Genomic DNA, 26,617 nt, shown 5'->3' on the forward strand with positions numbered 1-26,617 from the left:
TTTAGTATTGAATATCGATCAAAGTTAACTGGTCATTAGCAATGTTTGAAGTGCTGTGCTGTACTGTGCTGGTTTAGTTTTGATAGCATGAGACTAGTATCAAACGATTGCTTTACGCGTATCTATATTGCACGAATTGAATATGCTGACGACAAAAGTAGGTGCACAAGCACTGAGCAATACTGCCGAAGAATTGAGTGGGTGTGCGGTTATTTATGTGTGAAATGCACGATAGTCAAGTGACGGTTGATAAATACATGACTGACACTTTTATCACCTTGTCATCCGATGTCTTTATGACCTCTGATCCAGGGAGGTCGGTTCTCTGTTTATTATAGGTATCTTTGGTTGTTTGCGCTATATGTGATTGTGTGACAGCGTACCGTCGTTTGTAGGGATGCGGCTTCGTTGTGTTGAGACAAGATTTTGATCCTGCCAGTTCACTGAATTAAGTGGTGAAGATTGAAGAACATGCTTAACTCAATGGTGATGATCGTTCACAATCACGGCTCACTGCTAACCGCTGAGCGGTTGCCAGCCCCATCTGTGAAAATCTTGGCCAGCCCCTTCGGTTTTTCAACCTGCATGGTAAGCATCCCAGGTTGAATGTTGATAGAAACCGGTTTTGCTTTTCGGGGCGCTGTTAGTGTACTTTGAAACAGGGCGGCCCGGTTGCTGCCGTATGGCTTCACTCCAAGAATGGCAAGACCTTGAATGACACGATTCCGTATAACGGTCCTGAAGAGATCGGCTAAGCATTCAAACGATGGTATGACGTGGCACCGTATGTACATGGAGATTATATGCGAATTGCGAAACATGAGCGGTGAGCAGGTACGGCCCTTCAGGTATTTAGTGGTTGCCGGTTGGTTGCCAACATCACAATGAGCGATCTGCATTGCTGAGTAGGTACGTCTTGCGGCTGTTGAAAACCATTGTCGAAGCGTGTGCACGAACCCTCTGATCATTTCTATTGAGTGTCTCTGTGATATTCAAAGTTATTACACCAAAATTAAAGCACATAGGCTAACCAACCACTCTTTTGCTGGAGGGCCGTACGTCTCACTGAGTCTCTTACAGTCTGTGTTTTTATAACAGCACGGATATGGGTCGACGATGGTTATCACATTCGCATATATGTGTGAGCGGCTATCGTTATTGATCCGCCACCCGTTCGTCACCTGGGCGGTGTTTCACGGGACGCTGCTACCACGCTGCTATCAAATTGCGCGAGCTGACGTCACACTTGTGGTATTGTTGGAGCAATGGGCCTGTTGATGTTTCCATGGAAACCCAATTTGACACGTGTAAAAGCAGCGTGCTGCTATCCCTGCTATCACCGGTGAAACAGGGCCCTGATGTATGTTCATGTGTAGAAATGATCCCCTGGCAGCCTCTCAATTGGCTAAGTGTTGCCGTACGTTCGAGCTGGCCATATTCCTTTGGACGATCCAGTCATTTGTTCCGTGGACCGAGCCACTGAGAATCGTCAATGCTTGCAGGCTTACAATGTAGCAGCCAGGTGAGAGGCACCCGGCAAAATAGTTGAGCACACCACGTTTATTATGCTGCATACTGTGGATAGTGCGTTCACGTCGTTTACTGGTCGCAGTATGTATGTACATACTTACACAGCGCAATTGTTATTCACCGTATTCTGACAGTCTATCATTTAGTGGTTGCTTCCTATTTGTTTGTTTTCTGACCAGGCTGACATTTCGTGACGCTGCTGATACGTTCATAGTTTCTCATCTCCTGTTCAATACTGCTAGAATCGGTGTCGGATCTTTTTGTTTTGCCAGTTTCTATGGCAACGTGACCAAATCGCACAACTTTTGGCCATTCCTCGTGCCCTGGTAAAATTCAAAACCTTGAAATGAGCTTCTTATGTCATGTTTTATGTCGCACGAGTGAAAAATTCCACAAAAATACAACAAAGAAAGCTCTGATTTACCCGAGGCCCTGAAGGCAGCCTTATGGTATCTCAGTGTAAGCTCAAATTCTGAACAGAAGCTTTCACATCAATCGCATTTTTCTGTGGTTTGGGGCGTCTGGGCCGTGAGTGAGGAGCGACGATGTAAGCGTGAATTTCCTAATCGCAAGAGGTCCAGGTGTGTTTTCATTTTCATCAAAAATGCTAGTCCAAGAGCTACCTAGTCATGTTGTTATAGGAGAGGCCGAGAGCAAAGCTATTTCGATCTAAGAGGCTATAAGTTTCAGCTTTCACTTCAACTTTCCAACTTTCACCATTGTGTTGTGTGGTGTCATCGTCGTGTTATGCTTGATAACATGCTTATTGCTTAGTGGGCATTTTGGGATGGTAGGTACCTACCTGCTAAACCAACTAATTATTACCTGCTAATTATTAAAAATTACCCTAAATTAAAATGTTGAAAAAGTGGTAGAATGTCACGTTCTTTGGTTTGTGCGTATACCTAACACCTTCCATTGCCATGGATTGGGGTCCTCCTCTGTTTGGATCAGGAAAAAAGCTTTAATGTAGATTAATTCTGGATGTGACCAGATGGCTCAGTAGGTGGATTTTCATTAGCCACAGAGTCATCACCCCATTTTTTGTACATGATGCATTTACAGGGACTTTTTTTAAGATAATTAATTTTGATATGCTCAGTATGTAAACAAATCTTCATTTTCTGCTTAGCAATATTTCTTTCTGCTTTCCAGCTTCAAGTGTGAGTTCACTTTTATTCATGTAGGAAATATGCTTTTACTACATGGCTACCTATGTACAAGGAATGCATCTGAAATAAAAGAGCTGGAAAAGTGCATCTGGAGGAGATAAGCTGTTGATGATTTGCAGCAGCAGCTGTAATTATTGAGGTTTCCAAGCCATTTTTAAAGACAAATTATAACTACTTTTTTGCAGATGGTGCCTTTTGCAGAGGCAGACCAATTCCATGGACTGTAATAAACATTGACTAAGTCAACTGACCAACAGTCTGCAAATTAATTCCAGCTATTGATGATTGGTTAAAACAGTTTATAAGTTGACAGCAAAGTTTTGGTGGTTGATTATGCTTCCATAATGCTTTATGTTGGGTTTGATTAGATAGTAGTTGGTTATCGCATTGATGCTAGCTAAAAATGTTTTGACAAAGTCCAGACTCTTGAAAAGTATGCTTTTTGCTCCTTTGGACATTGATTGTGATTGTAGCATAGAAATGAAAATATAGTATGTGTGGCACTGTAGCAATCTTACATAAAATTATTCAATAATAGCTTCATTACTTCATTTCAGAGAAGGAGCCATGTCCCTTGCACAGAAACTAAGAGACCTCTTCCCCACCAAATGGAGCCTGTTCATCTTCATTGCCTACATGGCTCTCTTCATAAATCAGGGTAAGCCAATTTTATTTATATGATTCATGTAGGTAGTGTGGGGTACCTATCTAATGTTTAAATGAGCTGAATCCTACCATTTAGTCAGCTGGACCATATTATTTATTTTTATGGACAGATTACATGGTTGCACATACCCTAGTAGCACATCAACATTGTATCGATGTTGTATCAATATTGACAACAATGTTGTATCGATGTCAATCTGTTAGCCACTTTCAACATTGATACGATGTTGAATTTCGACATCGTATCAATATTGACAGGACAACATTGTACAACATTGTTTCGATGTTGATACAACATTGTCTCGATGTTGATTTTTGGTTGATTCAACATTATCTCGATATTGATTTCTGGTTGATTCAACATTATCTCGGTGTTGATACAACATTGTCTCGATGTTGATTCTTGGTTGATTCAACATTGTTTCCATATTGATACAACATTGTCTCGATGTTGTCGACAGACCTATACGTGTACGAAATCACGTAGGTATCCCGTAATTATCTAAAATATTCCAAATCCAGTGTCACCGTCACAGTCAATATTCGGGGAAAAATGTATTTCTATGATATATGCACAGCTCTTCACTTTTTTTCGAGTCAGCTACACTTCACACATCACGTCACGTCACACAACCTCGGCCGCCGCTCAGTCTCCGCCATTTTCACATCTTGAGCGGTTGAGTCAGGGCCGTGGGGGTTGAGTCGCCCGTCGAGCCTCGCACTCCTGTAACAAAGCGGAGATTCCTATGTAACAACGGTAATAAATTGGGCCTTTGAGTAAATTCAGTTCAGTCATTTTCAGCTCAGATAATAGATACCTACTTATGTAAGTGCATGTATGCATCCCACTACCCTGCATCTATTCTTTTATACTTACCGGGCCCTGTTTCAAGGCATGGCGCTACATTACGCCACCGGCAGCACTTTTTCCCTTTGCCGCAGGCAAGTAAGTGACGACGGTGATCGCCACCATTTTGAAGAGAACGTTTCAGCGCCAGTTTTGCACTGTAAGAACTAGGATAAATGCACTGATTGTCACACAGCAGAAACTGGCGGAAACCTACATGGTCGGAAGAGGAGACGCAAGACGACACTGGACACCACACACTCAACACACCCGTCCGCACTCTGCGAGCCGGCACAACGGGATGGGGACGCGCGGTCCCCTGTCGCGGTCTCCCCCTCTCTAGCCGGAGGCGAGGATGGGACCGCCCGCTGCCGGCCGCGTACAGTCTTCAAAACGGTCAGCGCCCAACGGTCGCTAGATTCCAGTCGGTACGGTCTCTGAAAGAGCTCAGCGCACGACTGGTAGGACCTACCGTGGTCCGTGATACTTGAATGGCACCGGTGGCACCCGAATAAAATAATGCCTATTACAATAATGCTGCTTAATTCAACGTAGGTTGAGGATGATATAAAAGGATTTATGAAGTAGAGCTATCTTTATTTAAGGATCGATTCACTTTATAACTCTCTATACCTACGTCATATTCAAGACGTATATGCTTATATAAGATACCAATAGGTACTATTTCTATAAGACCATATTCGTCTAGTTGGAACCTCAGTGATCCCACCCTTACTAGTCCGATTGACGCCTTAGGACCTGTCGAGCTCATGGGACCCCTTACACCCGAGGGAGCATTCTCCCTTCAATATTGTCAAGTGTCAACACAACTGCGGGGCAATATAGTAATTAAATCACAATGTTGGAACTCTACTTTTATCAATATTGTGAAATCAACATCATGACAATGTTGTATCAATGTTGAATCACAATGTTGAAATTCTACATCTGTCGATATTGTGAACTCAACATTGGGACAATGTTGTATCGATGTTGAACTACAATGTTGAACTTCAACCAAGATTCAACAAAGCACAACCAAATTTCAACGTGATATCAACGTTGAATCAATGTTGAATTCGTGTTGAAGCACCAATATTGATAATCAACCTGATTTCAACATATCTCGATGTTGTATCAATGTTGTGTGCTACTAGGGTAGCTGTAAAGATGTTTTTAAACAATGGGTAGGGTTTTGTTTAGGGGATGCCTGCTGGCTGCTACTGCCCTTTAATGTGAAGGTTTGTACTTTACTTTACCTTATATCATTATGTCTATTACATTGATCTTGTTTCTGTAGGAATCCTGGTGACTGCTACAAAGAACAAGGACAACAGCTATGACTACAACACAGTGACTGTTGTAATTTTGACCGAGTTCACCAAGCTATTCATGTCCCTGGCACTGTATCTGCACAAGTGAGTATGGTACCAGATATTTAGTTCAGGCCGAAAGTGTAACAAAATAAGTGTATGTGAGTTTTGAGCATGTTTGATTTTTTACTTGGCAAAACAAAACTAGTAGGTAGGTATCCATGTGTATGTTTGTAGTATAAATGCCATTGAAGAACAGCTGTTGCTTTAGTTCTGTGATGTATTATTAACCTTTGGTTAGGATAAGGCTTGTTTTTGTTCTATCTGATGCAGTTGATGACAGAATAGGTTGTTGCTGGAAGTATGCAACTGACACAATGTCACTTCCATTGTTCAATAATAGGTACACCCCTACTTCATATTGAGCTCTACGGCGCAGCTGGCATCCCATTGAAATAGGAGCTTACATTAATGATCGGAATGAACATGACTTCCTGTTTTTTTTTTTGCGTACCTACGCAAGTGAATTGTGTCGCAAGAATTCCATGGGTAAAAATGGCATTGTCGTTAGTTTTGGTTATAGATTCTGTATGTGTTTACTGGCTAATTTAAGATTATCATAGTAATTATTTGGTCATGCGTTTTCCTACAACAGCATAATTTTGAGTCCCATGTCCATGGGGCCATTTTTTAAGCTGGTCTTTATGGTTAAAATAGATGCATCCAAGGTGTTTATTATTTCAGGCAAAAATGGCAGCTATCTGCACTCGTCGAAGGGATCATTGCTAACCGCCGAGGTAAGTGTATTTTTAGTCATGGTGCGCACTCAAATCCATGTAGAGCAAGCAACCTTCAGAAGCTTGTTTGTTTTCATTTGTCCGTGTTGAATAACATAAATGTCTCGTGTCACTTGATTCACTTCGCACTGTCCCCGACGTGGCCAAATGATCATAAATAGCCACTAGCGTGACGATATTGTAGGACCATGAAACTGATATTCTTGTACGGCCATGATATCGTGACGTTTTTTCACTTACGTCACCGACAGCATGCCTGCTGTACCTGGTGCCGGCCGTGCTCTACTGCATCTACAACATGCTGACGTTCGTCAACCTCAAGGCGTTCGACCCGACCACCTACTTCCTGCTGCTGCAGCTGCGCGTCGTCGTCACCGGCGTCATGTTTCAGGTCGGTGGGCTGATTTGTATCAATGTGTGCGAGGCTTTGGGCTAGGGACGGTAGGGTGGCACATTGGAATGGAAGCAGAATGGTATAGTTGGTGTAACTTCCGGCAAGTGGAATCGGGCCGGGAAAGTTAGGTTACCCATAATCCCGCTTTTGACCAGGAATTACCCATTGTCCCGAAACTACACTAGGGGTACGCAAACCTTGCATTTTGTTTATCGACGTCAGTGAATGCGATAAATCACTAAACCACATTGCGCCACGCACACACGATGGGACACACTCTGGCCCGTATAGGTGCTTGTCGCTAACGAATGTGTATGCATTTTTGAAGCTGGTTTTCCCTGTTGAGGTTAAGGCGTGCACCTATAGCCTCACCATGGGTGGGTTGGGAACGGGTGTAGCTCTCTGCGGGGCCTCTCAGGCCGCCCCATGCCGAGTTCCGTTGACACAGTTTGTTATCGCAGTGCAAACACACTGTTACGGTACCGCGCTCCCAACGGCCGAGGGCGGGTAGGGAGGGGTGAATGGACGATCCCATTCGGCGGATATTGACGATAGGACGGATAGTCGGGCAACAACCCCTTAGCCTCATGGGGGTGTGGCTGTTACGATTATCATTCTTTTATCAGGTACGATTTATATGCCGTAAGGTGGACTATTTGAGACGGTATGTGGCAAAAGCCCTAAAAAATTAAAACCTTTTGATATTTTGTTTGACATCTTTTGCTCAGACAATTCACCGTTCGATTCCACACCAACCTGTGCAAAAATGGCAATAGAAAATAATTAACGGTCTTCATTTTATACCGATTTTACTAAACCACTACATGCTGTCTCAAATTATAACCCGACTGTCTCAAATAGCCCTACCTTACGGTATACAGAATTCGGATCGATGGGCGACGCAAGACCAGAAATTAGACGATCGTAGCATGGCTGGTTTAGTGACCATAACGTGGCCATGTTGCCATGTCGTGAGGTTGAGGCGAGAGAGCCATTATTGTCCTGTGGTTCATGATTCTGTCCGGTTTTGTTTCGTAATTACCCACCGGGGCTGGCTAGTGATGTTGTTTCGTGTCCGTATTGTCTGTTTTCCTCGTCTCAGGTTACTCGGTTCCTCTTTTTGTAGGCTATGGATGTTGCCTTTATATGGTATTTTGTTCGTTAGACTGTTCAATGCGCGTTCCTAAATTCTGACCATGTCTATCTAGACATTTATTTTAAATGTCTAGTTTCAATAAACACGTTTGCGAGAGCCCGATGCTTCGGTGGTAGGACGAAAGTATTGTTTTCCCCTTGCAATAAAAACCGCTGGTTTTCTGATTTGCCTTCTGGCATGTGTTGACAGGTGCTGTTCAAACGGCGGCTGTCGGGCCGGCAGTGGTTTTCGCTGCTGTTGCTGACCCTGGGCTGCGTCATCAAGCAGCTCAATTTCGGCGGACCGGCGTCTGCTCAGGCCGGCAAGACGTGGCACGACGGCATCTTCAGCATCAACCTGCTGCTGATCCTGGTGCAGGTGAGCCGTATATGACGGAGGCCGCCATAATGAAGTTTATTTGTTGCCCGGGGCGTCAGTGTGTTGTCTCTTTTGACGATACTTTTTCATTGTTTGAACTTCTTTCGCCAACATTTGTTAGCCGTGATTGGTGATAACTGATAGCCGATCTTTTCACTGTATGTAATGCTTAAATGTTGCAAAATGACGCTTAAGTATGTCATTTTAGAGCATAAAGCGGGCTTATTCAGGCCTCGACGTCGTGGCAGAGCTGTTCGTGGGTCCCGACGTCAACTGTTATCTCCCCGATACTGACAGCTTGCTTGCACGTGTTCCCGTGCCTCCAGGTGTTCTGTTCGTGCACGGCCGGCGTGTACAACGAGTACCTACTGAAGCAGGGCGCCGCCGGCGTCGACGTGATGCTCCAGAACGCCTTCATGTACGCTGACTCCATTGTGTTCGCCGTGCTCACCCTGGCTGTTCGCGGCGAGCTGTCTGCAGCGCTGACAGCCTCGGCACTGCGCTCCGTGGCCCGCCCGGCGGTGCTAATGATTGTCTTCAATAACGCCACGGTGGGCATCGTCACCTGCTACTTCCTGCACTCGCTCGACTCGATCCTGAAGACGTTCGCCAGCGCGCTGGAGCTCATGTTCACGGCGGTGCTGTGTTGGATGATATTCGGTATTCCCGTGTACGCCAACACGGCAGTGGCGATCGCCATCGTGTCGGCAGCTATCTGCGTGTACGCTCAGCAGCCGGTGAGAAACCCTCCGCCCGCCGCCGGCGCCGCCCAGAAGGAAGGTGATTCGGAGAGCGGCCAGCCGCTGCTGCGGAATGCTTAGAGAGAACGTCTCCATTTTTTTCATCCCGTCACTCGCATAGACACACCACCACCCCCTGGCGGAGAGAAGAGCTTAAACCCGCACCGGTTGTGAAAGGCGAGGCGTGATGGCATTCAGCGCCCCGCCGGAACCGGCCGGAGCGGAAAACGACGGCCAGTTTCTGTCGGCCGTGATGACATAACCAGACGGTATAGCTCATGCGCCGGATCTCGACCCGCTTTGCTCGTTGAACAGCTGTGGTGGGAAATGCTCGAGTGTAGATGTAGAGGCTGTTGCCTGTTATCCTTGTCAACGTTAGGCGTCGTTGGATATGCAAGGATGAATGCGAGATCATACCTTACTTACGCCCTTCATACTATTATCGAACGTTTTATTTTATCGTTCGTTTTGTTGCACGGCACTTAGCTTGTTAATTGTTATGGTTTCAGTTATTCCGGGTGATTGTTGAAATTAGCTGTCCATCGCAGGTCAGTATATTTAACTTGTTTGACATCAGGTAGGAGTTCTAGGTAGGTAGCTTAGTCTATGCTTACTCATCTTCACTGGTCTGTGATTCTAGTCGCGTTATTATCGCATGAAATTATCATTAATCAGCACTGTTCATGTGCAGCGTCCGTGATTTGCACATTTGTTACGTTTGCGCTTCAAATAGCGATTTCATAGTCACAACTGTTGCCCTATGCATATTGTGTGCTAATTCCGCTTTCGTAAGCCAATCGGTAGCTAGATACTCAGGTTTCTGAGGGATAGTTAAGCACTGTGGCGCAGTGTTCAGTCACATTGCTGAGAGTTCGCTCAGGATTTGTCCGTTTGTCGGTTGTCACCGCCGGTATCGCGGTGAACCCGACGCAGCTGTGTTGCTACCCATCGCTACTGCCGACGGGGTAGACTCGACTCTCTTACTGCTCGAAACCCGGCCCTTATCAAAAGTGTTGCCGGAGAATGCTAGTGACACGTGTTCAATCCCATACTTTCGTCTGTGGCCGGTAACTTTGGCAGGTGTGATAATGCGGTATCGCAATCAATTGTTATGATGCTTGATGGAGAATATGACCGATCGCTGATCAGGGGAATGGCCAGCTATGTTAGCTTTATGAAAACCTGGGCTCCTTTGATACCTGATTAAGTTGTGTTCTCTATAGCCTTGTGTTCGTTCGACAATCAGGGTGGGCGAGGATGGCCCACCTCGTTTTAGAACGTCTGACGTTCAAGCTGTTTTGTTTCATGTTTGTGTCGTAAGACATACCACGCACCTTGAAGTAACCAAAGTGTGAGACTGCATGTTCGGTTGTGGCTTTCATGCGGTGTTCGTATTTTCGTAGCGCCTTTTTCATACTCTGCACGTGTTCAACATGGAATCGGGAACGGAGATTCATAGCGTTGGATTGTATTGCGTGAGGCGGTTCACCGAAATGTTTGACGGGCTACCTCCCCGGTAGGGGGGGGGGGGGGTCTGGCGGTGTTACTTCTTCTGCCCTGGCCAGTGTGATAGGTGCCGGCACGTTTGCATTGTGAGCTCAGCCTCACGGCAAGTGGCATCGCTTTGCCTTCTGGGCCACCGGCCTAGTGAATATGCAGTGATAATACATTCGGAGTTGATTCAGTCTCAAGCGCTCTGTTCTAACGAGGAAGCATACATACGGCCATTTGTTAGGAAAATGCTGCAATGTATGCTCGAAGTCATGATTGAGAACCCATTTTATCACGAGTGAAGAAAAACAATATTGAAACACCATGAGGTCTTGAGATATGGGTGGGGCTTCATACAGGAGTCTACAAAGAAGGCAGCTCTCAGCCACTGACCCACGAAAACTTAATTCAAACCATACGCCCCACAAACGACTTAAGAGGTCACTTCAGACGGATCATCCGTCTGTGACGGGCCTGACCTGAGTACACAGACCACCTGACCACGCGCTCCGACCGGCACCGGCACCTCCGTAGTGTCACCGCTGTCCGTCGCCTCTTCCATCGCCACATCACCGTCCATCGGCGCTTCCTCGAGCGGCGTGGCCGGCACGGTGAACACGTCACAGATGGAGCGCACCTGATTGCGGATCCGAACGGCCGACCGTGCGCCGCGCAGCAGCGCCAGCCGGCCGGTCATGGCGAACGTGTCCCAGCGGGTGGTGAAGGTCTGCACGGCGCGCGCCCACAGGCGCCAGTCGCTACCCTCGGAGATCGTCTTCACCACCTCGTCGGTGAAGCCCTCCAGCAGGCGGCGGGCCTCTTCGGCCGCCACCGAGGGCGATTCGTTAAGCGGGTCGGACGGGTCTGGGTCCGGACGGACGTCCGGCGAGGGAGCATTGATCACCATGATCGACGGTTGTGAATCATCGGCCTCGGCTGACGGCGGTGAAGAGGCTGCTCCGTCTGACAGTGGGCGAGTCAGTTCGACAGACTGGTCTGGTGGTTGACTCAGCACTGTTGACTGTTGTGGCGGGTCAACCAGCAGTGCCGAATGACCAGGTGTCTCATTTAGCACCAGCGAAGGGTTGGAAGGTTCGCCCAGCACTCCGGAAGGGTCGGAAGGTTCCACTAGTACCGTCGAATGGTCGGATGGTTCACTCAGTACAGCCAAAGGGTCTGGCCGTTCATCCAGCACTTCCGATGGTAGTCGATCGTCCTCCATCCAGTCGTCAAACAGGTCGGTACTTTCTGCGAAGCGCATCAGGTCGCCTTGGGACCGTCCAGTTGCCACCACCACTGCGACCTGCTGCTGAAGCTGCTGTTGCTGTTGCTCCCGCAGTAGCTCCAGGTGGCACTCGGAGGAGGAAGGCTGTCGAGGAGCTCGGTGTTCCCGACTGCGTGTGTCCAGCTGGGCACGGCCGAACAGCTTCTTGTTTAGCCTGCAGCAAAAACAAAAACGACGCGCTCAGGTCGAGAGCGTAACCAACCGAAAACGCGGCCCCACCGACCAACAATGGCACGATTGCAAAATGGGCCGCCGTACTACAGACAAACTTCCCAGTGTATCATTTTCATCCCTTCTTTTCACATCGCTGCGACATGGGGCCGAACGGTAGCCTGCCGCGTGCGTCTCTCACCGGTAAATGTAGCCACGATCCGGGATCACGGCGTTGTCGCTGGCCGCCTCCTCGAATTTGTCTCCGAGCTCCTCCTTCATCTGACGACAGAAGACGCGCCAGGCCCGGGCCGGTGACCGGTGTTCGGTCAGCAGCTCCGTCAGCCGCTGCTGGGTGGCGTCCGAGACGCGGCGGTGACGCAGCACGGCGTCCATCGAGTGGTTGTGCGGCCCGCCCGACGACCGGACAGTCAGAGGGTAGAGGGCGTCCATCCTAGGGGTGCGTCGCCTGCGCGCGGGCGGGGGTGTTATTGGGGTCGCTCCGGCTGTCAGCCGCCAATAGCCCTTTGTCACCTGCCCCCCCCCCCCATCCCGTAAGGAATTAGTTGCCTTTGTAGCAAACAACTTCCTCTGACGCCGAAACAAATTTCGAACTCTGTTCCAACAATCGTTCTGACAAATATTGCACCACTTGTCAACAAAGGAAAAGCGGAGCAGTGTAGTCCAGAAAAAAAACATGATGTTTCGGTATAATAATCTTAAGAGAAACATTTAGATATCTTACACACATAATAAAATGTCTCTGAACAGAAATGAATAACTATTGTCGAGATTATGAGAGAAAGTACCACACCAGCTTCACTTGATAAATCGAGACTTTCCGCAGGTTATTCTACAAACTGAAAGAACGAGCAAGAACTTACTTGGAATCAGCAAGGGCCTTCTCAATATTTCGAAGGGAAAGTTTGACCCGAAACGGGCAGGCAATGTCCTTGGGCGAGATGCCCTTCTTGCCAGGGTGGTCACGGGAATAGTGCTGGCAGGCCAGGGTCATCTGGAAAAGATCGGTTGTCAGGTAAGGTCATGGTTAGAAGTTGTTATTGAAGTATTACACGAAATACGAAGAAAATAGTGAAATAAGATAATAACAAATCGTCTTCAGTGGGAATAAAACTCAAATTGATAAATAATCCTGCTTGTTGAATCTATGTTTACCTACTCAATACTTTTGATGCTAAAAAATATTCCTCATTTCAACAGAGATGAAAAGCAAACAATTCACACCAACACAACACACCAATCATTCTTTCCATGCAACTGTTAAGTGTTACCTAGTTATATGTGAGACATCTCACAGATTTTCTTACCGCAATTAGAACAAACGCCCTCTTCTGCATGCAGGTTTCAGTTTTAGAAAGGCTGCTCTTTGTTAGATCCTCAAACATGGTCTGCCATTGCCTCACACTTTCCTTAGTGGGTTCACAAGAGTAGCAGATGATCTTCCCATTCAGGAGCTCCTGTGAATGAGATAATAGTGTGAGAGAACTGGAAGAGCTACCAAGGTGACTGGGAGCTGCCCAACAGCTCCAGAATGCATCCATCTAACAGAGATATGACAAAATTGAACTTCATGAGGGAGTCACAACTCACAATTGTAAAAAAACTATTTTTTACAGAAGCTCACTAGGCTTAATTGAACATAAATATTACAAAAGAGATAAACAAGGTTTTACAAATACTTTTTTTCATTTTCAGAAACCTTTAACCATACAGAACTGTCAGAATCCAAGCAGAACAGTAGTCACAGGCAAGGTCAAGGGCAAGGTCACACTCCAACTCCCAGGTCAGAATGGCACATACCTGTTCTATATTTGGTATCATGTCCAGACGTTCACATAGAATATAGTGCTTCAAGTTCACACCAATCATCTCAACATATTCTTTCTGAAAAAGAATGCATTAGTAAATTAACCTGAACATTGCTATAGCACATTCATGAGTTCACAGTTCACACATTCCAACAACCCCCATGGGTCCCTATCTAAAGATGTTTCCTTAAACTTCCTTAAAGGCTGAAACGGACTCTTTCCGTGCTCAGGAAATCGCATGCGAGAGCCTATTCAAATACATTGTAATTCTTCTCGCATCAATCGCTTGCGGGAGGTGCGTGCGATTGATGCGAGTGTGCTTCCATGTATTTGAATAGGCTCTCGCATGCGATTTCCTGACTGCGGAAAGAGTCTGTTTCAGGCTTAAGATATTTAATATATATTCATAAACACTGTGAATATTTCAATCGTATAGTCTTCTATCAGAACCGTATCCCCAGTATCCCGGTCCCAGATGTGGTGGCAGTGGCACACCATTCAAATGAATAAGCTTAAAAAATACAATAAGGCAAGTCTGCGCCTTAAAAATACCTGCGCATCAACATGCAGGGTGTAGTTGAAGTTATCCACCCTTTCCCCAAGGGTTTAGTTAACATTGTAAAAAACACTGCATAGTGCCGCAAAGTTTGGAATTACTATTGCCTAATGCCTCAATTTAACACATTGCATTCAAGTAACAGTCTCCTAATTTCTCCCACTGATATACCATATTTTCTCCTTTGAATAAAAGGAATGATGTACGAGAACCAATCCCTTTCCTGATTTTTCAATCTTATAAATGGTTATGACCCAGCCCACTCTATTCTATAATCTACTCTAATCTATTATTGATTTATCAAAATGTAGATTGATGCCAAATAAAAAAGGCCAAAAGTAGCTTACCTTGGTGAGCATCTTTATTTTAAATTGTTATGGGTGGGCCACTAAAATCACCTTCCTTGCTGTAATGATATAGGCCTGCCGATGTTGGCTCACTTGCTAGTGTCTTGTATTTACTATGAAAATGCCAAAATTCCTACATAACTCGCATGCATACCCCTGTGTGTTTCGATGCATGAAAGAGAGATGTTTGGATAAAGGATAAAGCACCGTCACACAGGTCACACACGACAGTTGGGTTTCTGTTCGGAGCGTTCGGATTACTGTCAATTTTGCCATATTTGGAAGTTCGGTGATGCCATTTCTCAGCGTCTCATTGGCGGATTGCACGAACTACGAGGTTTGACCAATGAAAAGCCGATAAATGCAAGCCAGGGTGTAGCACGCTGATCATAACAAACAGCTTGCGAACAGCGCTAGGAAATTGTTCGTGGCGGGACGATTCGACCTTCGACCAACCGAATTCAGGAGGAAACATTTCCTATATCAATATAGTTTTCTAAGAATCTTGTATAGCAATTGTTCTCTGTAAACCGTCCGAAATGACCTTCATTGAAACCGCTACATAAATAACACGTGACCGCGATTTATGAGCCTTCACCTCCCACCTTATTCTCCCAATACGCACGCCATACATCCACGACTGTGTCAAGTTGTCAATATTGACATTTCCATAAAGCATTTTCATCTGAAGCGCCGCCGCCAATGCTCGATAGCATCGGGTAGCGGCGTCCCGTAAAACAGGGCTAGGTCGTAAGCAGATGCCTCGAGCCCTGGGTGATACTTGATAGTGACCAGGACTACATGAGCAGCGTAAAACGTGCTACAAACGGATTGCAAGTGAGCGAGTAGGAAAATCCATTCCTCATTTACTTGCTCATGTATTCGTAGTCAGTGATAACCGTGACATCTCCACAATGTGTACACGACACGATACCAGTGCGAAATATTCCCAAGCAGCAGTGAACAGAAACATCCCCAGATGATAAGTGTATTGGTGAATAACTTCTCAGTAGCAGACACAATCATGGGAATGCGGGTATGATGTTAACACGTGAAATGACCTACCCCGCAGTCCGCTATCCACACCACGGAGCTCATAGAGGTCGGCCTGCCGGTGGCGAGCCCCTACAGTCACAGACATACACCGAGCCGCGCGGTTCATCGGTGGCCGGCCGGCCGCGCCGCCCCGGCGCGACAGGTCGACAGGGGGGAGGGGGGGGGGGGGGCGGCGCCATCAGTCGTCGGCGCCACGAGACCCCGACCGAGACCTGGACCGGGATCGGGAGCGGGAACGGGACCGAGACTTGGAGCGAGAGCGCGACCGGGAGCGCGGGCGGTCGTCACGGCCGCGCGAGCCAGACCGGGACCGAGACCTGCCGGGCACAGAGCGCACAAATGTCAGCGAAAAAGAAAGGCACGGCCAGCCGCCTTAGAACAGCAGGCTCATGAACTGTGATTTCTATTTACTTTCAGTAAGATATGATGATAAAAGTACATCGTCATCGAACTTATAACAGGCTGTTGAGAAATCTGAATCAACGGAAACATTGAAATCAATATGAAGAAGCTTCTTGAGCACTAATTCTTTGTGAAATCTGGGAAAATGATAACAAAGAAAAAGCAAACTAAAAATCTTACCGAGACTTGCTCTTTGAAGCAGACTTCCTGTCCGCATCCCTTTCCTTTGATTTAGACCTGGACCTGGGAATACACAAATGAGTTAGCACTTAGCAATACGTCAGAAAATCATTTGAAAATCACCTGAGTATGTGAGCAATGAACAGCTGTTGACGTTACTGAGGAACAAGATTAGAAGGTAAAGGATGTCGTAACTATCGAGCTGTCATTCTAACAGCAAAAATCGAGCATCAACAACATTGAACAAAGCTCCCCAGCTCACATTATTTCATTATTCCAGCCCTGAATAATGTCGCGGGAGTCGACGGGTATGACTCATACCTGTCGCGAGATCCGTCGCGACCTCTGTCGGCGCTGGCCTCACGCTCCTTGGACTTAGAGCGCGACTTGTCCCGTCCGTTGGACCTGGTCTTGGAGTCACGGTCCTTGGAGTGAGAGCGCGACTTGGAGCGGCGGTCCTTGGAGCGAGAGCGAGACTTGGAGCGAGACCTGCCGGCAGGGGAGCTACGGTCAGACACAGTACAGTCTGCCACGGCGCAACCGCGGCGAGAGAGCGCTGCCGCAACTACGAACACACTGACAGCACGCACCATCGCCCTAAAAAAGGGCCATCAGACAGCGGAGTCAACAGCCCGTTTACACTACTCCGCGGCCGTTTCCCTTCACCGCCATTCTCACCTGCTGCGGGAACGGGAACGGCTGCGGCGCCGAGACCGGCTGCGCGAGCGGCTGCGGCTCTTGCTGCGGCTGCGGCGGCGGGCGCGGCGAGTGTCGTCAATGACGCGGATGCGGCGTCCGTTCAGCTCGGTGTCGTCCAGCTTGTCCAGGGCGTTCTTCATGTCCGAGTAGCAGGCAAACTCCACCACACTGCCGGACGGTCAGACGGGTGTGACTCAGTACAAATAGCACACACCAGTTGTACAAGTTAGTTAAATAATTGGGGCTTAAGGGCGCGCCGACTACTGAGGTCATTTTGCGCCCATAACGTCGGATTAATAAAACAAGTGTGCCACAAGATAGAACCTTCTAGATACAAAGACTAGAAAGTGAGACTCGATATAAAAGAGAAAGGTAAGATAAAACAGCGCAAAAGTGTCGTGCTAGACAGCACCAGTTGTATAAAATTCGGGCCGTATTTACAGCAATGGGAGAAATGGTGAATGCAAACCGCAAAATAAGTTTTCGAAATTGAATGCAACACGTAGAATCGACACAAATTATACGAAGGAACTAAATACGAACAACGGACAAAGATAAAAAACTATTTTAAATAGCTGCTCGGTCCCCCGCGTTTGACACTTACCCCTCGCCACGTCGGTCCTTGTGTGCGTCTGCGTAGGTGACCTCGCCGGCCTGACGCATGTAGTCTTTCAGGTCCTGGACGCGAGAGCAGGGCGTCAGTGGGGCCGGGGCGAATAGGAGACAGGCCGCTGACCCTCCCTGGGATTTGGAAGGACAGCCAGCCTGCCCCCGGAGGACGAGGGCGAGCAACTGCTGCGTCCTCCGTCAGTGAGCTATGCAAAGGAGCAGTTACTGCACTAATCAGTAGCAAAGGCTGAATATGACATACTGGGGGACGCGGACTAAAAGGACTCATTGCACACTAACCAACTGATAGCCGCACAAAAATTATGGCGGCGACGCACACGGAAACACGCGGTCAGTTACGGAGATTCAGTAAAACCAAACCACCATTTGGCCCCCGGCGTGGCAGCAAAACAATGATGGGCCCGGGAAATAACACGGATCAGGCGCCGATGCAGGATTAAAGACTCCAACGGGTCAGAGAAGAGGGACGATGTAAATCAGGTTTTTAGAGCTCGTCCCTGCCTGCAGAGGTTACCGACACCCATATAGGGGAGAGAGACGGCTGGGAGAAAATCGAGTCGGCGGGCGGGAAGACAGAGGTCGGCCGGCCAGCGGGGGAGAAAGGGGCCGGCCGGCCGGCGATAGCGGTCATACCTGGCGCCCTGACGAGAGCTGCCGAACCAAGAGCTGCCGAACCAGTCATCCGACCCTCAGACCACTAACACACGCGCCTGACCGCCTCGCATCCAACACGCGCCCGGTCGGCCGGGCCATCCCAGTGCGCACTGTGCGCCCCACGCGGCGGCCCGCGCCCGAGCCGCGCCCGAGCCGCGCGCCTCGCCCCCGGCCTGGGGCTCGCATCGGCCGCCTGACTGCGCCTCGGACGGCGCTCTTGAAGAGAATTGGTCAACGTTTAGGGGACACTTCAGATACAGCACACTTGTCGGGAGCCGACAGCAGAGCAACCCATATTATACTAATCGGATGAAAAAATGTTCAAAATTGAACAGGTATGGGGGAAACTGTGGCAAACAAAGGAAAGTTCCATTACTGAGTAAGCGTAGCGTACTTTTTATAGCATCGGCCTAAGTGGCCAGCAAGCACTGCCGACGGCAGAGTAACGTTAAGGTAAGCCGTAGTGTCTGGCTGCTGTGCCCAGGAGCGGATGTCGCCGCGTCAGCCGCTGTTGGGAGGACCAGTGCCGCGGGCGCGGCGTCGCCCCTCTGCCGCCGCCGTCAGACCACCGCGGCCGGCGCGCCGGGCCCACCAGACCAGACCAGACCAGACCAGACCAGAGCTCGGCCGCCGGGCCACATCACACACCTGTCCGAGCGGGAATACTGTGAGCGCGCGCCCCTGTGCCGGCCTCGGGAGTCACAGCGGCGCCGGCCGCCACCCGCCGGCAGCGCGGTACACTCACCTGCCAGCTGACTCGCGAGCTGAGGTTCTCGATCAGCAGCCGGTACTCGGTCCTCGTCGGCGGTCCAAACCTGCTGAAACAACCGACCAGAGCGTTACGTGGCTGTCAAACGCTCTCAGCGAGACCTCGTCTGAATACATGACACCCTACGACAAGGCAATGCCAAACAATACAACACATAGCCTTTGTCACTCGCTGTTTGTAAGATGGGTAGAAACTGATCCTATTCCACTGACCTGGTGGGTCTCCTGCTGCGTCCTCCTCCAAATCCGCCGCCGCCGCCGCCGCCGCCACGCCAGTCGTCGTAGCGACGAGACGGTCCACGAGCCGATTCCATCGTAATCCTGATGACACCGACCGCGGTAACGTGTCACAAAGATCGTAAAATCGGGACGAATTGCTGTCCATACATGACACAATGTGATGTGATTATGTAGTATTTTATGTAAGGTGGATGCTTTATCTATTGTAGAATGATGCTGGAGTTTATTTACATTCAAAATAAGCCTTGCCCAAAGCATCTCATCATACACATCAGTAACTCTTCTTGCAAAAAAAATTTAGACAAAAGAAAGCACCCTCTACTTAACCCGCGCCCTGCTGGGGGGTTGACCCCTTGTGGTTTTTCGCGAATATCTAAAAAACGGCGTGGTACACCTTATCACACATCAATTCTACACATGTTGTAAAAATTTCAGACCAAGGTCATTCAAGGTCAGGTCACCAGGTCACTTAAAGTGACCTCACCTCATAAAAAGTTTCAATGTCTGCCATAGCTACACCGAGTGGCGAGTGACCGATCGCTTTGAAACTTTCAGCGACTTCTAAGAGCAATAGCATGTACAAAATGTATATCTCAGAATTTTGATATCGATGACCTAAGGTCAGGTCAATTTTGCGACCTCCCCATTATAAGTCAATGGGAGAAAATTGAAATGCGCCTCTTTTGGACGAAAGACATTATAAACACTCCCAAACACTGAATTACAAGTGGTTAAAGGGACCCTCCCACCTTAACATTAGTTTTGAGTTGAGATAGCCAAGTTTGCGGCCAGGCTCAGAAACCACCATTTATCCTGGTCGCAACCCCCGCAGCTTTATGGTGTTCAAGAAATTTCTTCCCTTTACTTGCAGGGTGGGACCAGCGTGGTCCCTATCTCTTAACCATTACGGGAATCTGATGACGTCATCAGGCTTTCGAACGTCCATTAATTGTTTGACTAAAACGTTTTGTAGCACGCGGTGGTATATGCTGCTTTGCGCGCAACAAATGCCGCACTTTCAAATAAAGTCGCTAGGAACAGCGGAGATCCCAAAAAGTACACAAAAGTAAAAGTCTAATATCTTGAAAACCGGTGAATATTTTTCGATGAAATTTGGTAGATATTCGTTTTTGCTCTTTCTGAACCGAGCGACATCACTTTCATGCCAATTCATTAACTTTTTTGAAGGTGGGAGGGTCCCTTTAAGACACACTGAACATGAAAATGGTGTCCGTGACCCCTGTTTATGCCCCTGAGGTCATCTTAGGTCACGAATGGTATCTAACAGTTTTTCGCAAATAACTTTTGATAGAGGCATGCTAGAGCGATAAAAACGCCTTAGACGTGTTTAGCTCGACGATACGGATCGACTGATATGCAACATGACCCTTTCCGGTCAGGTCATGACCTTGACCTGAGGTCAAATTTTCAAGTTGACCTTTCAAGGTCAAGTTATAGTTCATTCGATGCGCCTTGACGAGAGGAACACGATGCCGGTAAAAGTAAGCTCGTACAAGGCTCGGGTCAAAAGTTATTGCAGAAAAACTGTTTCCGAAAAAATCGGCTATTTTTGCAGTTTTTGCCCCCTGCAGGCAAAACCGTTGACGTTAGGTCAAATCTGAGAAAATCACTCAGAAAGGGCGTTAAAAGGGCTATCGAATGCGCTTTTCCGCGGCGCTGTAGCTCTATTGGTTCCCGAGTTATGCGTTGGCTTCTTGGAAATTGTCGACATTCGACCTGGAAATCGGCAAAATTTTGCCTTCAATGACCTCTGGTGACCTGACCTTTTAACCTGACCGAAAAATTGACCGAAGTGATTTCATCATTATTTTTGACGCTCTTTCGAACGCCGCCTTCCGCGTATCGCTACGTGGCCCAGGAGCCGAGTTAGAAGGGGGGGGGGGGTGTTCAGACACCCCCCCCCCCAGCAGGGCGTGGAAATCCAGGACCCCCAGCCGGGCGCGGGTTAAGATGATTATTGGTTAACTCAAACATCCTCACAAAACACACTACCAGCCATTGCCAATGAATGACATTAAGAGTATGCATAGAACATACCTTTCTCCCATCAAATCACGGCCATTAAGTTCATAGCAGGCATCTTCAGCATCTCTAGGGTCATCAAATTCCTGAAGACATAAAATGTGGATGAGCAACAATTGATAATAATTTATATCTGGATAAAAAAATGTAAAATAATAATAGTTAAACAAAGAAAAAATGTGATAAAGATGTCCAATGTAACAAATTTCATGTGGACCAATAAACTACCATTCCAAAATGAGCAAGCAATTTAAAAAGTTGAACTACATATCATTGATACATGTTACGCAGTGATGTGAGATAATATCAGACAGCATTCTGACTTCATCATGAGCACTATGAAAAAATGATACAATAAATATTGCAGCACCTAAGCCAACACCTATCCATTTCTTTATTCCACATTCATTCCTTCACTAGGTATGATAGGTACCTAGGTATTTAACTATTTAGGTACTTACAATAAAACCAAAACCATTTTTTAAAAGAATGTCTCTGAGTCTTCCATAGCCCTTGCAGAATCTCTCCACATCCCGCTCTCTGACTCCTTGAGGAAGACCTCCAATGTACACTCTGGTGCCAGGCATCTGAAAAATCAACAATAAAAATGTCAGTCCATGATACAGCCATGAAAAATATCATGTCATGCATCTAAAATATCAACAATGATCTCTTACCACTGAACCATAGGTAATCCCAAAAATAATAACTTATAGTCTGTTTTTCGTATCTTCTACCTTCACTCAAAGACGGTAAACTCTCTAATCACGTGCTCCAGCGAACATCTAATTAAATCAACACCGCTGCAAAGTCAATTTTTATCTCGAACGCAACTCGAACGCAAGATCTGCGCAAGATCGAACGTCTGTCCCCTTGGCCTAGCTGTTCAAAAAAAAATGCAATGTTCATTGTCAAGTGAAATGTATTTGCATAAAAACGTGTCATCATATTTTCATTTTGGCAAAATTATCCCTTTCTAATTTCATTATGTTTTCAAACAACAGAAGGGCTTGGTCTCAGACAAGACAAAATGATCGTAACGTTTTCCTGCAACGTTTCAAAGCAAAAGAAATGTGGGTTAGGTGACTGAAATAAGGCGGTGAAGAAGGAGCACAACCAACGAATATCGCCAGAATAACGAACTTACTTCCTTGGATACCAGAAAGAAAAGTGTTGAAGCCCCGACGGCGCACAGTGGGCGATCCGGCCGGTGTAGCCTCGCGAAACCTATCGGCATTCATAACATCCATGTTTTTGAAGCTAGAACCACAATATTTAGGAGCAACCTTCTTGAATATCCAATGAGCATATGTTTTAAATAAGGACTATCTCTTATAGGATTTGTGCTCTGTGGCGAGCTTGCAATTTGCCTAATTGCTGCTCGAATAACGCATGAATACTTTTGAGGGTAGGTCGAAATTTATGACGGTATGAGCTGGGTAGGACATTGAAATGGTGTGTACCTCCGTAGAAAATTGCTTCCAAACCAATTTTTTTTATTCAAACAATTATGCCCTACCTATTTATACATATCATGAAACAGCGTAAATCTCGCCCGGCAAGGCCCCATTTCATAACGTGACCCAAGCAGCGGGTTTGGTTTTTGGCAAATAACTTCGCAAAAATGGCCGCAGAACCACGATTTTGACATCGTCGTGTTCGCCTTGCTCAGGCGCGTCGAATAGTATACTTTTGTTCAGGTGAGGCCACCGTAAGGTCAACCTGACCTTGACCTCGAGTCAAGGTCAGGTCAGAGGTCTTCAAATCACGAAGTTGGTCGAAGGAGGTCATATCGCATATCATTCGATTCGGCAGGTCTTCCGGAGTCCATTGGTGACCTTGTCGACTCTCTAGCTCAATGTGATCGGGAGTTATTGACGAAAAACTCGTATGACCCTAGTGACGTCATAAATGACGTCATGCAAGGTCAACAATGCAAAAATGCAGCATCAGATCTTGCAAGGAGTGCATGAAGTAACGATTCCATGTACTTGAGACAATTGAATATCATTCCTGGCGCCAAAATAACATTTTTCATATTTCCCCATTGACTTATAGGTGAGGTCACGTGACCAACCTGACTTTATGTGACATTTAGGAAAAATCTGAGATATACAAGTTGTAAGACCTCTGAAGGACAATAAGTCCTGCAAGTCTCACCTCCCTGTGAAAGTTACTCTGGCACTGAGAGCGTTGCAAGGTTGCGACATCTGAGGATCGTGCAGAGGTTCATGTATGACGTCATAGGTCAGTGACCTGACCTGTCTTGAAAGTGCGATTGGTGTCACAAGATCCAGCGTGCATCAAAGGCCAGGTATGCCAGGTTGCAGCTCTCTATTGCCTGGGTGTTTTGAGCTATCGTGAAAACACCCTTTGGGGCATTTACCACTTGTGCTCAAGTGCACCAAGCCACGGCCAACCCTTAGAAGAAAAAAGTGTCTGGATGCCAGGGCTGCAAGTGGCTGCAAATTTTCACTGGCTCCCCTAATAGATAGTGTCTTAGTGCATGCGATACAGCATTATTTTCAGTTCATCCTCGTAAAACTTTTTTTGCTGGGCTTGGTTAATTCAGTGAACTTAATGTTCAGTGGTAGAAAAAATATAAAAAGTTAACCTAATTATAAGACATTTTGAACTGATTTTGTCTACTTGCTTTCTATTGCGGAATCGTCTAAACATCTAAATTTCACTTTCCATGCAAAATGGATGCTCAACACCTAGCAATTTCATCGTTCCGCAAAATATTCAAAGAGCGTAAAAATCAGCTGTGATTATCCCCCTTATGAAGTGTTACGGAACACCGTCTTTAACGACACTTTTGTCTACGAAAAAATGTCTCCGGAGCCATGCAAATGCACTAATCGTAATCTTTGATGAATTTTCTGTCGACTAGTATGCGTTGTTTTCCAATTTTCGGAAAAAAGTGTCTTTGAGGTTTCGCGAGGCTAGACCGGCCCGATCGCCTACCGTGCGGCGGTGGCACCGTTTAACTCCGTCATGCTTTCAGCGGAATATAATACGAAAAATGCATACCTACGTGGGTGTTATTGTTGTTATTACCTGCATTTGTGTATCATAATATAAGCCCTAAGGCGTTGGTGATTGCCAGTGGTCAAAAAGTCAGGTCAGATGATAAAGATCACCAGCAGCTTTCGACAATACCTAATAGCTGCTAGAACTAAAAATGTTTCGACGGCGCTGTAGTTCAATCGGCGCCGATGACCGCTGTAGTCCGGGCGCCCCCCCCCCCCGGAGTTCAATCGGTTGGCAAGGTTTGGTCAGATTTGTCCAAACATGTTGAACTCGGGAGTTTTTTAAATTTATGACCTTCAGTGGCCTTCACTATTGATCTCATCAAAGTGCGGTATATACTATATACGTATACTGCTGAAAGTATGTAATTGTTGAGAGCCATCGATTCTTGCCCGCGTCTTCGTATCTTTCTTACTTTTCGGGATGATCGCGTGAGGCAGATAGGAAAACTATAAGATGAAGCAAATCTGCCTGGGGACCCCCAAGCGGGCGTGGGCTAAGACAATTTTGTTATTCGTCAGTGTAAAATTTATCGCAACGTAAATAAAGCAAAACATAAATTAAGCATTTGAAAAAATATGGCAGAACATAATAACACATTTCGTTTCTTTTGTCCAATGAAAAGGAAGTGCAAGCTTTAAACTATTCTTTAAATGTTCTTAGCAAGAGCGCTTCGCACAATGCAAGTACCTATGAACAGCAAAACGTCCTTGTGTATAGGTCGGTATGCAGTACCAATTAACCGTGGTAACGATAATACAAGCGATGCTCTAGCTTAAAGGTTTCTTTTCCGATTTTATCTGCGCAGCGAAGGCGAACTCCAACACGAGCAACAAACTCCTGCAATGAGTGGTGGGCCATGCGGTCAATATTTGAAAACTATACCCTAAAAACGTGCTGGAGGGGCAAAACATCTTTGAGTGAAGGTAGAAGATACGAAAAACAGACTATAGTAGGAAGGTACCTACTTGCACACCAGAAAGAATGGTTACATAAGATGTACCTACCTAAATATGCCTAAAATGGGATAGTCCTGGACCTTTCATAGCTGAAAAAAGACTATTAAAAGAGACTAAGACCATTTTTTCTGTTTAGAATTAAAGTATTAACAGAGCAAAAGAGGAACAAGAAATTAGAAAACACTGGCTTGGCAAGGTATCTAAGTACTTACACAGCTGAAACACTCAACACTCCATGAAAGTTTAGATAAATGACTAAAAATCAAGACCATGTTGAGCATAACAAAGACTCATCACAGACATCAGCCCCTCTACCTGTCATGTTCAACATTGACATGACGCAAATTTGAAGCCCAGCGAACACCCAGAATGAGAAGAAGGGAACTTTCCATTCATAATAACAAGAAGTTTCAACACTAAGTAGGCATGTAGCTACATAATAAAGAACATAGAACAACATCTCTTTTACCACTCAAGCTAATTCAACTCAGTTTCAATGCATAATTAATGCAGCAAGAATGTATTGGTATGATTAATGATACATAACTGGCGCACCCTCGAAATAAAAAACTGGCTAGCCTCAAACAAGAAATGCTTAAACGGGGTAGTACATCAAAGGGTAAGAGCTGAATCCTTACCTCTCTTTCCCCTCAGTGACTTTCAGTTTTCAGAGCTTATTTGATAAATCGCAGCCGTACTAAAATAACAACCAAACAACACACACGCCAGCTTCGGAAACAAGATGGCGTCTTGCGCCAACAAAACGGGTGGCGATGGAATTTTGTTAGGGGGATATCGTCCCGGTTCTTCCCATGTATTATTCGCCAATCAGCTTAACACTACCGGTGACGTCACTGGAGGACCGCCAATCGGGGCCGGCCGGCCGGCCGGCCGGGCCCGTAGCAACTAGCAGGCCAAACGCAGACGTTTTCAGAAAAGCGTAAGCCGTATAGATACAGTCGTGGATGGAGTTTTGCTGTGATTCGGCTCTCCAAGAGTGCGTCAGGGTACCAGGACCCGGACAAAGGTCATAGTGAACCGGCATCTGATAAAATCCGCTCACCACTTAGCAGCCGACTTCGACCCTTCACCCTCGTAAAACACAAAAGCCTGCCGGTCATCAATCCACCTGCATCTCTGCATCTGCTTACTACCTATATCGACCAGTTACTGCAGCCATTTTGGAGCGGCTCACGGCCCATAACACACCGGGCGTGCGCTTGTGGCACGGCTGAGAGTAGCCGATCTCCACTTGAACCGCTAGCAGTGTATACCGCTAGTAGTTCACCTCTCGTTGTGAGAGGGAGTGAAAGGATTGTCAAG

At 46.7% G+C, this 26,617-nt stretch overlaps 3 protein-coding genes across 10 annotated transcripts; 1 reads left to right on the plus strand and 2 right to left on the minus strand.

Moving 5' to 3' along the window:
* Nucleotides 1–2,018: 2,018 nt before the first annotated feature.
* On the plus strand, nucleotides 2,019–10,663 carry LOC122384998 (UDP-galactose transporter senju-like). 3 transcript variants are annotated; one of them, XM_043372890.1, is made up of 8 exons: nucleotides 2,053–2,111; nucleotides 3,260–3,360; nucleotides 4,415–4,611; nucleotides 5,516–5,633; nucleotides 6,273–6,325; nucleotides 6,577–6,716; nucleotides 8,065–8,232; nucleotides 8,559–10,663. In XM_043372890.1, exons 2-8 carry the CDS (start codon nucleotides 3,311–3,313, stop codon nucleotides 9,051–9,053), a joined length of 1,221 nt encoding a protein of 406 aa, XP_043228825.1. In that variant the 5' UTR covers nucleotides 2,053–2,111; nucleotides 3,260–3,310; the 3' UTR covers nucleotides 9,054–10,663. The 3 variants fall into 3 exon arrangements, with proteins under 3 accessions (XP_043228827.1, XP_043228826.1, XP_043228825.1); XM_043372892.1 differs by lacking the exon at nucleotides 4,415–4,611 and having other exon boundaries at nucleotides 2,019–2,077; XM_043372891.1 differs by lacking the exon at nucleotides 4,415–4,611 and having other exon boundaries at nucleotides 2,044–2,111.
* Nucleotides 10,664–10,720: 57 nt separating this feature from the next.
* Nucleotides 10,721–15,152, minus strand: LOC122384997. Of its 3 annotated transcripts, none has more exons than XM_043372886.1 (6): nucleotides 14,631–15,152; nucleotides 13,720–13,803; nucleotides 13,227–13,376; nucleotides 12,783–12,913; nucleotides 12,101–12,367; nucleotides 10,721–11,902 (listed from the first exon to the last, which is right to left on the minus strand). In XM_043372886.1, the coding sequence occupies exons 1-6, from the start codon at nucleotides 14,640–14,642 to the stop codon at nucleotides 10,897–10,899; spliced, it is 1,650 nt and encodes a 549-aa protein (XP_043228821.1). In that variant the 5' UTR covers nucleotides 14,643–15,152; the 3' UTR covers nucleotides 10,721–10,896. The 3 variants fall into 3 exon arrangements, with proteins under 3 accessions (XP_043228821.1, XP_043228823.1, XP_043228824.1); XM_043372888.1 differs by having other exon boundaries at nucleotides 14,785–14,847; XM_043372889.1 differs by having other exon boundaries at nucleotides 14,724–14,737.
* Nucleotides 15,153–15,604: 452 nt separating this feature from the next.
* LOC122384999 (serine/arginine-rich splicing factor 4-like) lies at nucleotides 15,605–26,096 on the minus strand. 4 transcript variants are annotated; one of them, XM_043372896.1, is made up of 10 exons: nucleotides 25,933–26,096; nucleotides 21,764–21,889; nucleotides 21,318–21,388; nucleotides 19,233–19,340; nucleotides 18,997–19,066; nucleotides 17,572–17,645; nucleotides 16,947–17,135; nucleotides 16,590–16,757; nucleotides 16,269–16,331; nucleotides 15,605–16,003 (listed from the first exon to the last, which is right to left on the minus strand). In XM_043372896.1, exons 2-10 carry the CDS (start codon nucleotides 21,887–21,889, stop codon nucleotides 15,865–15,867), a joined length of 1,008 nt encoding a protein of 335 aa, XP_043228831.1. In that variant the 5' UTR covers nucleotides 25,933–26,096; the 3' UTR covers nucleotides 15,605–15,864. The 4 variants fall into 4 exon arrangements, with proteins under 4 accessions (XP_043228831.1, XP_043228830.1, XP_043228828.1 ...); XM_043372895.1 differs by having other exon boundaries at nucleotides 18,997–19,069; nucleotides 25,933–26,087; XM_043372893.1 differs by lacking the exon at nucleotides 25,933–26,096 and adding an exon at nucleotides 22,450–22,547 and having other exon boundaries at nucleotides 18,997–19,069.
* Nucleotides 26,097–26,617: the final 521 nt, after the last annotated feature.

This window comes from Amphibalanus amphitrite, unplaced genomic scaffold (assembly GCF_019059575.1).
Source record: "Amphibalanus amphitrite isolate SeventyFive unplaced genomic scaffold, NRLGWU_Aamphi_draft 000205F_arrow, whole genome shotgun sequence".
Classification (NCBI taxonomy): domain Eukaryota; kingdom Metazoa; phylum Arthropoda; class Thecostraca; order Balanomorpha; family Balanidae; genus Amphibalanus; species Amphibalanus amphitrite.

Excerpts from the sequence above, each read along its gene's own strand:
- LOC122384998 (XM_043372890.1), top strand. The coding sequence starts at position 3,311 with ATGGAGCCTGTTCATCTTCATTGCCTACATGGCTCTCTTCATAAATCA. Across the intron at positions 3,361-4,414 it reads GGCTCTCTTCATAAATCAGG|AAACTGGCGGAAACCTACAT; the intron begins GTAAGCCAATTT and ends GTCACACAGCAG. Across the intron at positions 5,634-6,272 it reads CTGGCACTGTATCTGCACAA|GCAAAAATGGCAGCTATCTG; the intron begins GTGAGTATGGTA and ends TTATTATTTCAG.
- LOC122384997 (XM_043372886.1), bottom strand. Across the intron at positions 13,377-13,719 it reads TGATACCAAATATAGAACAG|GAGCTCCTGAATGGGAAGAT; the intron begins GTATGTGCCATT and ends TCTCATTCACAG. Across the intron at positions 12,914-13,226 it reads GGGCGTTTGTTCTAATTGCG|ATGACCCTGGCCTGCCAGCA; the intron begins GTAAGAAAATCT and ends GATCTTTTCCAG.
- LOC122384999 (XM_043372893.1), bottom strand. The coding sequence starts at position 22,539 with ATGCCGATAGGTTTCGCGAGGCTACACCGGCCGGATCGCCCACTGTGC. Across the intron at positions 19,070-19,232 it reads CGCAGCAGGAGACCCACCAG|CAGGTTTGGACCGCCGACGA; the intron begins GTCAGTGGAATA and ends CGGTTGTTTCAG. Across the intron at positions 16,004-16,268 it reads GCTTCAAAGAGCAAGTCTCG|GTCTCGGTCCCGGTCTGGCT; the intron begins GTAAGATTTTTA and ends TGTGCCCGGCAG.